Source organism: Lissotriton vulgaris, chromosome 2_1 (genome assembly GCF_964263255.1).
Source record: "Lissotriton vulgaris chromosome 2_1, aLisVul1.2, whole genome shotgun sequence".
Lineage (NCBI taxonomy): Eukaryota > Metazoa > Chordata > Amphibia > Caudata > Salamandridae > Lissotriton > Lissotriton vulgaris.
The window spans coordinates 1,547,540,529-1,547,556,306 of record NC_141687.1 but is presented as its reverse complement, the minus strand read 5'-3'; the positions used below and the strand labels follow the sequence as shown (position 1 = coordinate 1,547,556,306).

Sequence of the window (15,778 nt, the reverse complement as noted above, 5' to 3'; positions counted from 1 at the left end):
TCCGGGCTTGACTGCGTCGAGAAAGGCCTCCTGTTCTTCGACGTAGATTCAAGTTTTTCTCTTCTATTTTGAATTTGTAACGCGTCGGAATGGAAATGAACGCGTTCGAATAACAATACCGTCGAATTGTAAAGGGAATACGCGCCGAAAATCACTTTCTTCTGAAGTTGATCTGGAGCGTCTCGATCTTCATCCGAACCCGATGGCGGAAAAAAACAATCTAAGGATGGAGCCGATGCCCATGCGCACTACCAACCAAGGGAGGAGTCACCAAGAGACAAAAGACTCTCCAAGAGAAAAACAAAGTGCAATCATCCGAGCCCAACACCAGATGGCGATCTATTCATAATGTACCATCTGCAGCCCATATGCCTCGAACGCAGCATTTTTGAGATGGCAGAAAGCCAATTGTTAAGAGGTGGGGGGACTTGTTTAACCACAATGGGCTTATGGTATTTACACTAGTCCAATCCAACTATGGCATTAGTTAAAACGCATACTGGCAATACGTTGCCATATGAGATTGGGTTGCCCAACCACATATAAGTCCGGACGCGAGTCGGCCCGACACTTTATGAGGAATGGTCCATTACCTGAACACACGGATAAAGGTCTCCTGTCTGATATCTAAGCCTTCCTAAACTCTCTAATAACACAAATTCACCTGCCCAGCAGAAGTGGGAACTGGAATGTGAGCGCCCCTTCACCCTTAGCAAGTGGTTTGATATTTTGCGTAGGGCATGCACATTCACCTGTAGCACCTCTGAAAATGAGAGATTACTTACACTTACACACTGCTACCATTACACCCCATTTGTGACAGCTAAATGGAAACAAAGCAGGGATGTGAAATACTGGAGGCAGTGCAGACACTCTGGTACACTAACACACAATCTCTGGCACTGCCCTAAATTACAACAATACTGGATAGACGTCCTGGCAGACATTAATGAAATGTACGAGACTGGCCTGCCTAGATTTCCCAGTAATATCTGGTTGGGTCTCCCAACACACTGATGTATCCACTATGTTCTACTAAAGGGAGAGATATTACCCTAACCCTTTGTGCAACCAAGCAAGTCACCTTGTCCAAACTGTGCACAGATAAAACACTGATGCGGCTGGAGTCGCACATAAGCTCTGGAACTCCTTGGCATGGAGAAACCAACGGTAATGGATGACCGCAAGCAACCACAATCTGATCAAACTTGAGGGCCTTAACTTCAGAGAGCTCTCATGCCCAACCTACTTGAGAATATTTGCCCTCACACAACCTGAACACTAAACAGAATGAGCTGTGAAAGCCGCAAACTGAACAGTGCTTTCTCTACCTTGGCTTGAAATCATCACACTTTCCGATGAAGGACGTTGTCGAGCATACCACATATCAAAGTAGGGTGGGTGGGGGTTAGGGTTATGTTACATTTTTTTACATGACCTCTCTGGGGCAAAAGAGAGCATATTCGAGTGGTCGGAAAGAAAAACAATACAGTGACAGGTGCATGAACACTCTTGAGGATGAATGTTAACTTGTTGGGGAAAAAGATTTAGAGAGGACTAGTATTTAAAGTCTTGCTATTCCTGAAATCAGTCCCAGTCTTTATACAGGAGACACACCTAAACAGTTAGATTATTGGGAGAGGGAAATACAGGGTGTGAAGTCGCTCCGGGTATACAACAGGCTCTAGGGGGGTGGCGATTCTGCTCAAGGAATCGCTCAAATTCCAGCTAGTGGAGGGTACACTGCAGTACTGGGGGACTGGGAGGGGAAGGAATTGTTACTTTTGAATATCTATGCCTACCGGGTCTACAGAAAGACATTACAAATGTTGACACAACTACTAGTTGACCTCTCGGGAAATGGGAAGACTTGTACAAGCAATGGGGCTAGGAGATGTATGGAGAGTCCTGCACCCACAGACTAGGGATTCTCCATTTACTCAGGCGCCAATGAGTCACACTCACAAACAGACCATTTCTACATTCCATGTATTAAATCACTGCAGCTGAACAATTGTCACGGGGGGGTGTTGGACTACTCCCCACTGACACTGGGGATATATAATGGAAGAGACACCAGAGAAGGGTGTCATGGTGTGTGACTAACCCTACAGTGGTCAAGAGTTTGAGCAAAACCACAGAGCGTTATTTTGTAGAATATAAAACGGCTCCCAAAGGTCTACTGGTCATTAATGCACCACGCATTTTCTTAGAAGATGCTACTTTTAGGAAAGAATGGGCCCAGATCGCTTGGCACTGCACCTGCGATTGGTTGGTGCTCATTATAAAAATTGAATTAAGGCTATTTGAGGCAATGTTGGTAGAAATTCAAATGACTGAAAATCATTTCAAGACCACATTGACTGGGTATAAGAAAAAACTTCATGAATTGAATAACGATATTAATGATTATAAAGACAATCTCACACAATCAAAAGTAAAAAAAATTCTGAAAGATCTTACAAAATGTTAATTCAATAAGGTATAACCCTATGCTGGCCCTGAATATGTAGCACCCCCAAGAAACTCCACTGGTTTATATACATCGGACGATGATGTGTCAACATCAAGTTGGTCCAGTGGAGGTAGCTTTAGGTCTAGACAGAGGGCAGAGGTAGGAGAAGACAACAATACCCCCAACAGATATGGTCAGGTTTTCCCACACCGGGGGTTGGTGGCTTGCACAACCAATTCCAGCATCCACACCTCCTAATGATGGGTTGGAATTCACCTTTTATACCAGTTCCCCCTACCCACAAAACACCTTTTGCCCTCCTTTTTTAGAGAGGGGCCGGAGGGGAAGAGGGAAAAGAAGAGGTACAGGACAAGTCCATTAGGAACAGGAAGATGCAGTTGGCAACCATACACGCAGCACACAACGGAACCAACAGGTGGGACTGAGCAACGAGAGAGTTTAATTACAAATCTCTCCCAAGTAAATCCAACTCCAAAAGTAACCGCAGCCCTTGAGTGGGGCCTGGGTTTTGTGCCTACAGCACGTTTTGACAAAGTTCAGATACATAGTGAGCTTTCAGAATTTTTGGGAAAGTTGAAATTTAAAGCTTTATTTGAAAAACTCTACTCAACTGAGGCTACCAATACCCCTGGTGACACCGGCCTAAGACCAAAGTCCACTTTTCTTCCACCGCCTCACACGGTTCCTCCTGAGATACTTGCCTTTGAACAGGCGGTATTTAATGATGTGGAAGCCTTTGAGGAATTAGGAACCTTCAAGAACTTTAGTGCGGCAGAATTCCAAGCCCTGCAGTCACTCCAATCGAACATCTCAATTGTCATCAAACCTGCAGATAACAGCGGAGGACTGGTCATTCAGGGCATAGGAGACTATGATATAAGAGTGAAGACGCCTCCTTAATGACCCAAAGATCTACACTCCCCTGACCAATGATCCATCTCCACAACTCAGAGCTGAAATCAGCAATCTGGTAGACTGTGCTGAAGCAAATGCCCATATCACAAAGCATGAGGCAGGTTTTTTGACGACTGGCCCGGGATCAATACCATATTTTTATACATTGCTAAAAATGCACCAGAATAGGTTGCCTCTTCCGGGACGCCCTATTGTGTCAGGGATTTGCTCTCTTTCTTAAAACCTCTCGTCCAACGGACTACAACTAACCACAAAGAGTCTCCTGGCCCTTTTACATGAAATCACGTTTGATGACGACTCCGCTATCCTGGTCTCACTAGACATAGAGAGTCTCTATACAAGCATCCCTCAGGACGATACCATTAGAGTCTTGAGTGAGTCACTCAATGAAGGTATCTGGGAATACCAGACTCCTAAACAATTTATCATCGAGTAAGCCACCCTGGCCTTAAAACTGAACTTCTTTGAATACAAGGGTGACTTGTTCCTTGAAACAACAGGGATTTTATGGGCAGCACATTTGCCCCAAGCATAGCAGGGCCGTATGTCTATAATTTTGAACGTAAACACATCTTGAATACTGACAAACCCCTACGCTTTCGGTATATCTTTTTAGAAAAGATGATGTTTTGGTCATCTGGCAAGGACTTGAAGCCCCACTTTTGGAGTTTCTGGAATGGATTAACACCCAGGATCCCAACTTGAGGTTCACACATACCACGGATAAGAAAGAGATTTTTTTTCAGACCTGGTGATAACCAAAGTAGAAAGGAAACTGCTAACCAGGACTCATTATAAACTCACGGCTAAAAACAATTTACTTGAGTTTTCTAGCTTTCATCCAAGATCCATGCGAGAGAACCTACCTTATAGCCAGTACTTGAGAATCAGACGGAATTGCAGTAATATTGGCGACTATCGTTCTCAGGCTTCTGACCTTACTAACTAACTTCGTAAACGTGGACATCCTGATTGGATCCTCAAAAGGGGTTTTGAACGAGCTAGAAACCAAACGAGGGAAGTTCTACTTGAGGACCAAGTAAAACACTGGGAAGAAGCACCATTGACATGCGTCACTACGTACAACGTTGCCTCTAATGTGATTTCGAAATCAATAAACAAACACTGGAATATCCAGGAAAGTAACAACTGAAATGGACTAAACCTTTGTTTTCATATAAGAAAGCAAGAAGTATCAGGGACGCTCTAATCCACACCCGCCCGAAGATAACTGGGACAGAAATAACACCGACTGTCTTGAATGCCTGGGGCCTGCCCAGAGTCCAGGGTCACTTATCCTGTGGTAATTGCAGTGTTTGCCATCTCACTGCATCCACAAAAATCTTAAACCTGGAGAGTGGAAGTACCTGGACGCAAAGCTCACATTTCAACTGCAATTCAACCAATGTCATCTATATGATCACATGTCCTTGCGGTTTAAGGTATGTGGGCATGACAAAAAAAAAAAATCAAACAACATGTGTGTGAACACCGCAATAATATTCATTGTAAAAAGAGTGCCACTAGAATGACGGATAATTTCCTACAGTTCTAATCCACAACGAACATTTTAAAATGGACTATCATCGAACAGATTGCATCTGGTGGCAATATGACACAAAGACTGTTCGAGAAAGAACAACGGTGGATTTACCGCCTTTCAACCCACACCATGGGACTCAATGACAACATTCCTTGGGGTTCTGTCTTACACCACTGAGTAACATTTGAACACCTGTTTGTTCAGTTTGTCTAATCACCAAATGTTTCTTTTTATCACAGTGAGTCACATTCTATATTTCATTACTGGTCCTACTGATTCATTTGATTTCAGCATACTCATGTTGAATAATTGCACTGATTCTTTGATTTCAATTAATCAAGTTAAATTCTAAAACAATGTCTAGCTTTACACAGTTATTTACGGGTAATTACTAACTTCTTACAAGCGTATTTTATTTAGAGCATTGGCTAACTCAATCATCCTGTGCTCGCCTTTTCTTCCTCTATTTCTCACCCCGAGTAAAAGTTTAGACCACAGCTCAGCCCTTTAAGTAATCTAATAAGTTTACTGTAAACATTTCCCAGTAAAGTAGGATATATTGATCCAATTAATGAAATCCTCCATTGTGAAAAGGACATATTAAATACTTTTTCCATCCCCCTTTTGGTTTACTGCCAAACTTACGATTGCTCAAAAAATGATTCTTAAATGCACGAGTACGTGGTGGCAGGTTTAAAATAGAAATGATCATGACCACTTCTTTGAGTGTATTTAATAAAGCTTGTAAGATTCAAACACCATAGTAAACATTCCGAGAACGGCCGGTCTAGTGGTCCGACGCTTGTCGTGCGTAGCGGTGCAATGACGTCATGGCGCTGGCTCCTCGCATCTGGTAACGGAAATGTTGGGGGCACTACTTAAACCGGAGATTCCAACTAGGCAGCATCTGCGGGGTCCTATAAAAGTGAATATGCAGGTACACTATGGGTAACTAACTTTTGCCTAGTAAGTACGATTTCTCGATATTCTGCCCTTTATGATATGCTGAAGAGGCTGATCCGATCTTTGTGTTAACCTCTAGTTCTCTTACCTGATACAGAGTGTGACTATAAGTTTGTGCCCCCCACCAGGATCCATGGGGTATTTCCACCGGATTTTTTAAGTAAGCATTATCTGCCTTAAAGTTTATTTTCTATTCGTGGGGTATACCTGCTTTCCAACCTATAATTATTTGCATTGACAAGTTGTATGTTCTATTCAGTAAAGTCCTCTTGAAATGTTCCTTTCAATCATGGCATTTGCCAGTTTGGCGTATGTGAAATTGACACCATTTCCTACATCAATCAATCAATCGATCAATCAATCATCATTTGTAAAGCGCACTACTCACCCGTGAGGGTTTCAAGGCGCTGAGGGAGGGCTGCTGCTACTGCTCAAAGAGCCAGTTCTTGAGGAGTCTTCTGAAGGTCAGTAGGTCTTGGGTCTGCCGTAGGTGGGTGGGGAGGGTGTTCCAGGTCTTGGCGGCGAGGTGGGAGAAAGATCTGCCTCCGGAAGTCGCATTTTGGATGCGGGGGACTGCGGCGAGGATGGTGGAGCAGAGCTGGCGGGTGGGGGTGTAGAAGCTGAGTTGCCTGTTGAGGTATGCTGGCCTGGTGTTGTGGAGTGCTTTGGGTGCGTGGGTGAGGAGCTTGAAGGTTATCCTCTTGTTGACAGGGAGCCAGTGCAGATCTCTCAGGTGGGGTGTGATGTGGCTGCGGTGGGGGATGTCGAGGATCAGACGTTCAGAGGCGTTCTGGATGTGTTACAGCCGTCTCAGGAGTTTGTCCGAAGCTCCTGCGTAGAGTGCGTTTCCGTAGTCCAACCTGCTGCTGACGAGGGTCTGGGTGACCAGTCATCTCATATTGGTGGGGATCCACTTGAAGATCCTGCGGAGCATACGTAGGGTGTTGAAGCAGGAGGAGATGAGTTTGACCTGCTTAGTCATGGAGAGGGTGGAGTCGAGGATGACCCCTAGGTTGCGTGCGTGGTCGGTGGGTGTTGAAGTTGTTCCCAGTGCGGTCGGCCACCAGGAGTCGTCCCAGGCCGAGGAGTGGATCCAAGGATTAGGACCTCCGTCTTATCTGAGTTCAGCTTCAGTCGGCTGTTCCTCATCCATTCAGCGACGGCCTTCATTCCTTCATGGAGGTTGATTTTGGCGGTGTGGGGGTCTTTGGTGGAGGAGAGGATCAGCTGGGTGTCATCAGCGTAGGAGACTATGTTGAGGTCGTGCTGTCGGGCGACGTGGGCGAGGGGTGCCATGTAGATGTTGAACCACGTTGGGCTGAGGAATGAGCCTTGGGGTACGCCGCAGATGATCTCGGAGCGAAAGGGAGGGGAGGCAGACGCTCTGTGTTCTGCCGGAGATGAAGGATGTGGTTCAGTCCAGGGCCTTCTCTTGGATCCCGGCGTCATGGACGCGTGTGCGTAGTGTGCGGTGGCAGACAGTGTCGAAGGCGGCTGACCGGTCCAGGAGGATTAGGGCCGCTGTATCTCCGTTGTCTAGCAGGGTCCTGATGTCATCGGTGGCGGCGATGAGGGCGGTTTCGGTGCTGTGGTTGCTGCGGAACCCGGACTGGGATGGGTCCAGGATGCTGTTCTCCTCGAGGTAGCGGGTCAGTTGTTTGTTGACTGTTTTCTTGATGACCTTTGCCGGGAACGGGAGCAGGGAGATGGGCCGGACGTTCTTGAGGTCCCTGGGGTCCACCTTGGGTTTCTTGAGTAAGGGGTTGATCTTAGCAACCTTCCCGGAAAGCTGGAAGCATGCCGTCTCGAAGGAGATGTTGATTAGTTTCTAGAGATGGGGTGTGATGGCTGTGCTGGCTTTGTTGAAGATGTGGTGTGGGCATGGGTCTGAGGGTGATCCGAGTGGATGGTGTTCATGATCTTGCTGGTTTCATCGTAGTTGATGATGGTCCAGTAGAGCAGGCGGTTGGTGCGGGTGGTGGCCGTGTGGGTGGTGGCCATGGGGGCGGAGGTCTCAGTGGGCGGTAGTGACGTTGAAGCTGTCGTGGATGTCTGCGATCTTGCAGTGGAAGAAGGTGGCCTGAGAGTCGCACAGGTCTTGCGAAGGAGGGATGTCATTGGTGTTGGAGCTGGGGTTGGAGAATTCCTTCACGATGTTGAAGAGCTCTTTGCTGTTGTGTGCCTTGCTGTCTAGGCGGTCTTTGAATGAGGTCCTTTTGGCAGATCTGATGAGGTGGTGATGTCTGTGGGTGGGGTTCTTGTGGGCTGCGTAGCTGTTTGGTGTTCGTTCACGGAGCCAGTTCTTCTCCAGTTTTTAGCATGTTTGCTTGGAGGCCTGGAGGTCTTCGGTGAACCCGCTGGCTTTCTTGCTGGTGTGACTGCTGGAGGGTTTCTTGAGCGGGGCGAGGGTGTTGGCGCAGTCGTGGATCCACTGTCTTAGGTTGCTGGCGGCAGCGTCGGTGGGTATGGGAGGATGGGCTTGGGGCGAGGGTGGTGGTTAGCAAATGATTTGTGTGGTTGATAAATAAGCATTCACTAACATAATTTATTCTGAAGCGCCAAGACCATTTGAGGTTGAAACTTTCACATCCTAACCATAGCGGGATTATCACGAACACTATGTTTATTAAAACAGATGTAGTTGGATCACTTAAGGAATGTCTGAAACACAACTAACAAAATGGATGTGTGTTTGTATAATTTGGTTTGTTCCTCTGTGTTTGTCTCTTTTCTTTTCACAGAGTTACGTGGCTTACAATAATGTTGAAGCTCTGACTACGAACCGTAAGTTGTACTGGTTCCTCTTACACCACAGTTTAGGGTTCGCCTTAGCAAGCACATATCGCCGTGGTGTTTTCCTAATTTTTTGGTCCTGATGAAAGCCTTGCAAATTGGCAACTAGAGGCAGAAACATGTAGGCCATATTCTCTTTTTTTTCAACAGTGGATGTGTCTGGTCAATTTAGCCAGTCTTTGTATCATCCATTACATTGTTTTTAATAGTTCTCTGTTCACCACTAATAAAGTTTGTTTATGGTAGGATTGGCCACTTTTTAAATCACATTTCACATAATCACACTTGGATTACATCAAGAAACCTGCTCCGCTGTAACCAGGTGTTGTAGCACACCAGGGAGGCATTCGGCCTCTATGGTGGGAACCCAATGATGAAGCATGTCACCAACTAGGTTGGTGATTGAGGGTTCTTTCTAATCACATGAGTGATCCTTCACTTTTTATATATTTTTCTCTTTTCCCTTTTTTGGTTTGGGCCTCACTCTTTTGAGTATGAAATATAAACTCTCCAGCAGGTGCAGATGCACAATTGGAAGCTCTCAAAGCAACAGTAAGGGGGTGATTATGGGCCAACGATGTGACATTGAGTAGCTGATGGGGGCACCAGAACAGAAACTCCAGCAGTTAGAAACAGAGAAAGCAATACAACCCACAGAAGGGAAAACATGCTTACCAGCAGCAAAATAAAGAGGAATTCAGGAACATACTAACCGAAGATGTAAAGACGGTCTACAGGGTCATGGAATAGTGTCTGTATGAAACCGGCAAAAAGGTCGGAAATTGTTAGTCTGGCTGAATAGTTGGGAATAGGAGCAAAGACATATAAGGGAGGTACGAAGCACCAAAGCCCATAAGGTAAAGGGGGGCATGCGGAAAAACATTTGCAGACTATTTACATTCCTTTAACCAGTTCAGAATGAATTCAGTCCATCAGATCTTTAAAGATTTATTAAAGACTGACCCATGCAACAACTAAGGAGGGCTCAGAATATCTCCCGGCAAGAGGAAACCACTGAGGAAGAGATAGGTTACACATTAACACAACTACAGACTGGAAAGACAGTTTGCCTGTAGACTTCTTCATAAGATGGAAAATAATGTGATAAAGCCACTACATGACATGTATATGCAGGCATTCTGCTCTAGGGAACTGGTTGTAGTTGTAAGGACTGCAATGACTGCACTGATCCATAAAGATGGGAAGCCATGGGAGCCCTCTCAGTCCTATTGACCAATCTCCCTGCTTAATACATACACAAAATAATGCCCAAAGTGTTAGCCAATAGATTGCAAACTGTGATTACCAACTTTATCCACCCGGCTCAAATTGGGTTTATGTCACAAAGTTGTACCAAATTAAATCTTTGGCGCTTATACAACAATGTGGCCTTGGCATCGAAAGTAGTAGAACAGAGAGCAGTGCTACCATTAGATGCAAACAAGGCATTCAACTCCACCGAATAGCCATTCCTCCTCGCTATTTAAAAAGAAATTGATTCAGCTCATCATTTATCAACTGGATACAGCTCCTATACACTGCACCCCTGCTGAGAGTGAGAGTTAACAGAAGACTTTTGCTGACATTTCCTATAGGAAGAGGGACATGACAGGGATGCCCATTAGGGAGAGGTACATGACTGGGATGCACCCTGTCAACTATGCTGTTCGCACTTGCCATCAAACTGCTGGAGGAATAGATACACATTGATGCACAAATTCAAGGCCAGACCTGAGAGGAATGGTTAGCCCTCTATGCAGATGATCTACTGCTTTATCTTGCTACCCCTGGGGCATCATTGCGTAGACTAGCAGAGGTATTATATCATTTTAAAAAAGCAGTTACAGAAAACTAGCCATACCTTAATTGCAGTGTTGACAACTATTGCATTATCGGAGGTTTCAACATCATATCACTATAGTTGAATTATAAATCTCATGAGGATCAGTCAGATTATGAAATACGCTGGATTTTATTCCATCGAGAAATTAATTCTCAGATGCAATCTCAGTGGGGGGGTAAAACAGGGTAGGTAGAGGTACTTCTGGGCTAGTTGACAACTGAATTTACTGTCTTCCTATTTTCAAATTTGTTTTAGCTTGTCTTTAAGGAATCAATATACTCTTTATGGTTTAAATCTTTTATTGGGTTTTTAAAACAGGAAAAATAAACAGACCACATTTCCCCATCAGATGCAATGTAGTTGGCTTTCACATTAAAATCCCCAGGGCGTAAGGTGGCAAATATATTGACAATGTCGGAAATGTAGGGGTCTTGCAGCAGAGGAATCCAGACCATAACCCCCCCCCCTCCCACGAAGCAAAGGCATAAAGAAAGGAAAATCACCACATTCCTAGCGGGAGGCCATAGGTCGAACATCAGCCCTTAGTCTTACACCTGTGCGGCTGAACCTTAGGTTCCTCAAGTGGTGTGTCTGCAAGGCGAAGCATGCGTAAGTAGCGTGGGCAGCTCAATTCCCTAAACTCCCCCTTGAACAGAGTCAAGAATGGTCGCCAAAGTGCTGCGAATTCCTCTCCCCTCCCCTCCTTTGCTAGAGTTAACTTCTCCATCCCCAAAATCATCCATAATCTGTGGAGCCAGCTGGTGTGTGGGGGAGGTTGAGTGGTCCTCCAGTGCGCTACAATGTTATGGATGGCGGCCCCCAGCGCAATCGCTATAAGCCTCCCTCTTCTGGACTTCAGGGGGTACATCAATGCATTGGGGAGTCCAAGCAAAATATAAGCGGGGAATCTGGGAAGTTGGGTGTCCAAATGGGAGTCCACTTCCTATGATCGAGTTCCAATAGGGTTGTAAGCGGTCACAGCTTCACAGTAAAAGCTCTAGCGTGCCAAGTTCCCCACAACCACTCCAGCAGCGATCACTAATGCGGGGATTCCATCGGTGTAAGCGTTCCGGAGTGTGGTACCAGTAGGTGGCCACTTTGGTCAGGGTTTCTGTGAGACCAGTGTGATAGGCCGAGTGCCTGGCTCTATGGTATATGCCTTCCCATTCCTTGTGCGAGAGTTGTCTCCCCAGGTCCCTCTCCCACCTGACCCTCCCTGCGTTGTATGTGTATATGTTGGTGAGGAGGAGGTGTTGGTACAGGTCGGTAATCAGTTTTTTATCTGAGGTGTGTGTCAACAGCCACTTTTCATACGGGGTGAGGAAGCGATGTGCGCCGGGTTTGATCGTCGGCTGTAGGGCCCAGTGACTGACCTGCAGGTAGGGCAGGCGGTCCGCTTCTGGTATGCCATAGTCCTTCTTCACCTTCTGGAAGGGAAGGATGCCGTTGAGATCGAACAGGTATCCCAGTTCTCTACAGGGCGAGCGTCCCCTGGCAGTCAACACCTTGGGATCCAGACCCGGGGAGAAGTCAGGGTTATCAAAAAGTGGGGTAATCGGGGAGGGGAACGAGGCGAGGTCATGTTTAACCGCTACTCTGTCCCACACGTCCATCACAGTGGTCGTGATCTGTGACAAACAGAGATTGGGGGGGGGTCTATGACATCGCGGTAGGAACGGAACCCCCTGAAGGGGCCTGCCCGCCACTGCTTGGTCTTGGAAGAGCCAATGCTTACCCGACTCCAGCTGGTACCACCCCACAAGGGTGCGGAGTTGTGTCGCTTGGTAGGATAGGGCGAGGTCAGGCACCCCCACTCCGCCGTGAGTTGGGGGGAGTAATGCGATCGCATGCTTAAAGCGCGGGCGGCGGCCGTTCCAGACAAAGCGAGCCAGATCCGACTGTGTCCGCTGAAGCCAGCCCGCGGGGGGGGGGCACAAAGGGAGGGTCTGAAACACAGAGAATCTGTGGCAGCAGTGTCATCTTGACTGCCGCTATCCGTCCAAGCCAGGAGAGCGAGTGTTGTTTCCACCTCCTGAGTTCGTCGCTAAGGCATGAGCGGAGTCTAGTATAGTATAGTTCCGTAGTGGCCTGAACAGTGGGAGCCAGCAGAACTCCCAGATAGGGGATATTGGTGTCGGACAAGTGCAGATCAAACTCGCTTTTGGCCTCTTCGAGCGTGTCCGGTGAGAGGGATATGTTCAGGGCCTCTGACTTCTCTATGTTAATTTTAAAGCCGGAGGCTAGCGCAAAGGTTTGAAGCTCCACAAAGAGCGCCCGGAGGGATTGCATCGGGTCTGTCAGGGAGAGCAGGATGTCGTCCGCATACGGACTGATCTTATGCAAGTCACGCCGAAGGGAATGCCTTTGATGAGGTTATGGTGCCTGATCCGCTGCGCCAACGGCTCCATTTAGAGGGCAAACAGGATTGGGGAGAGCGGGCACCCTTGCCTGGTGCCCCTGCCAATTGGAAAGCGTGGGGAGGTATGCCCATTGACCCGGACAGTGGCGTTAGGTTGGCGGTAGCAGTTCAGTATGCGGTTATGGAGCGTCTCTCCCATCCCAACCCGCCGCAGCACCAACTCCAGATATGACCAGTGCACTCTATCGAAGGCCTTTTCGGCATCGACAGAAAGCAACATGCAGTCCGGCCGCGTCCGTGACCCGGCATCAATGAAGTGGAGGACTCGTTTAGTGTTATCGCTGGTCTGTCTTTGGGGGATGAAGCCTGCCTGGTCAGGTTCCACTAACTGCTGCATATAGGCCGCCAGCCTAGTCGCGAGAATGCCCGTGTAGAGCTTAAGGTCGATGTTTCAATATACTCTTCAAATGTAAAGAAAATCTCAGGGATAGGATTATTTTTTCTCTGAAGAACTCTGCTTTTCTTCTCTGTCTTTCTTCTACCTTTTTCCTCTCTTTGTCCTCAATGGTTTTTTGTTCTCCTATCAGATTGAAGGCCTTTGTCTTTAAGACTCCCCCGTCTCTCTTCTCCTCGATGCACCTCTAAAAGCTAGATGCCTTTAGGGGTGATTTTGGGAAGTAGCATCATCACATTGATGGCCTATGCCAAACTTCCCAAAATCAGAAATGGTGCTGATTCTCTTAATACCAGTAGCAAGCCTAATAGTTGTAATGTACCATTGATGGATCTTGCTGGTCAGGACAAAGAAATTGTCAATGTTATTTCTTAGGACACTCCAGGGTCACCCCTCCAATGTTTCTGTATCAACTCTGGACCTATGAATATTGGGGGGATGTCAGGAACTCACACTCTTCTCAAAACAGAATGTTGTTCAGCCAGGCATCAAAACTATCCCCTTGATTTAGAATTTGTCGTATGGGTTACTCTGTCATAAACATGACTGATAGCCTGTCTGCCTTATTGCAATCAGCATATTAAATAATGCACTTGTAAATAACGCTTGTGACGGAGAAAGCCGACTGCCAAACTCTGAATCAGGCCCTCGCTGTTAATAGTGGCAGAAGCCCTTCGGATGGCTTTCTAACACCTACAGAGCAGTAAACAATCTGGATAAGGTGTCATAAGGGAGTGAAACTACTACAGGAGCAGGGATAAGTGGATGAAAATAAATTCCACTTATTTTGGAAAGTATGCCTATCACAGGAATTATACAGGAATGTCATGTTTCATGCAAGAGAATTACAAGCATGAGGTGAGGACCCTTCAAAAAGACAATGAAATCTATAAGAAAGATCCCGTGCAGGAGAAATTAATTTTGATCTTTCTAAACAACATGTGCTTTGTCATGGTGCTATGGTTTTTTGAAGGTTTAATCTGTAGTGAAGGTAAGACTACTGCTAGCAGTGTTAAGATCTGGATAGGATGAGGGTCTAGTGGCTAAACTGTTGGCCGTGGAACTAGGGGACTCAGGCCTGGCTTTCTTATACAAACAAATGATGTAAACCAGGGAAAATCACCATATTTCTGTTACTAAGATAACTAATCTACTCAATATCAGACTCCATTATTACACTTTGCACAGAAAGTGAAAGTATACATTAATTGTGAATGATGTATAGGATTACCAGACTGCATGTCGGCTTTAGGTTTGTGCGCATATTTTGTTCTCTCAGGCTAAAAACCTAAGCAAAATCAACTGCAAGTTTTTGTAGTGTGGCCAAGGATCAACAAAGTGAGTTACAGAAGTATTAAAGGTACCAAGAATGATATGCAGATCATTACCGTTATATTATCTGTATCTGTTGGATGCAGCATAAAGTGAACTTCCTGAAGGTTCTGGAAATTATTTTTCCTACTCGATTTGATCACTTGCTCAAACATCGAAGCAGCAACTACAGGTTTAGGAAAACCTAAATTTCCAGTTCCAATCGCTGGGAAAGTAATTGATTTGAAATGCTTACTTTCAGTGCGCTTCAAGCATTCATTGATAAGGTCTTGGAGCTCCTACAAGAAACAGATAACGCAGTATTAGGAATATTTCTGTAAAGGTTATTGGCATACACCTGAAATAGTTACTAAAATTATATATAGCTGCAAATCTATTCCTCTTACTTTTACTAACATCACCTACAAAATGTGCTACATTGGTTGCTCTTATCTGCTATCTTGTTGCCCACCATACACACATATTCTGGTATTTTGCTCAATCTTTCATTTTCGATTCGATAAAGCTTTATTCGAAATGTAAAAACAATTCATAAAAGCATATACAACAATCACAATCATTAAAATAAATTCATCGTAAGTGCAAGTAATAATTTAAAAATAGAAAGTCAGGTAATAAAATGTAATCTAACTGGTTTCTTGGAACCTAACACGGGTTTCGATAAAAAACATGTAATAGTTAAAGGATTAATTCGTCGTGGAAGCAGCTATTATTCGAGAAGCATAGAAAGGGTTGATCTGCGTTTGCCCTCCAGTGATGATACTTTCCTTTAGAATTACGTATTTACATGCGGTAGGCAATCTTTCATTTGATGAAGCAGCTAAGATATCCCTGAGACATAAAAGAATCAGGAACAATGCAGTATTTCCAAAGAATTAAGGGAGAACATAGGATCAGCAGAATGTCTTTTGCATTACCCTCTAGCTCCTAAAGTTCTCGCTTACACTATAAGGCTGAACCAAAAATGGGTCCAAGACCAGTTTGGAGTACTGAGATCCTGAAATTTCCTTGATCATAGGTACTAAGAAATAAAATCACTTACCTGCAATTTTGGATACCAGTTTTTTATTGCTCGTGTAGCTAATTAAAGTCGTGGACAT

The 15,778-nt window shown here is 45.5% G+C and overlaps 1 protein-coding gene across 1 annotated transcript in view; it reads right to left on the bottom strand.

The window, feature by feature from the left end:
• LOC147732881 (protein mono-ADP-ribosyltransferase PARP14-like) overlaps positions 1-15,778 on the bottom strand; it is a 1,341,877-nt gene that overhangs the window by 980,197 nt on the left and 345,902 nt on the right. Inside the window, exon 9 of the mRNA XM_086957426.1 lies at positions 14,735-14,956. Coding sequence (XP_086813552.1) covers positions 14,735-14,956 — 222 coding nt within the window. The remainder of the gene's footprint in view (positions 1-14,734; positions 14,957-15,778) is intronic.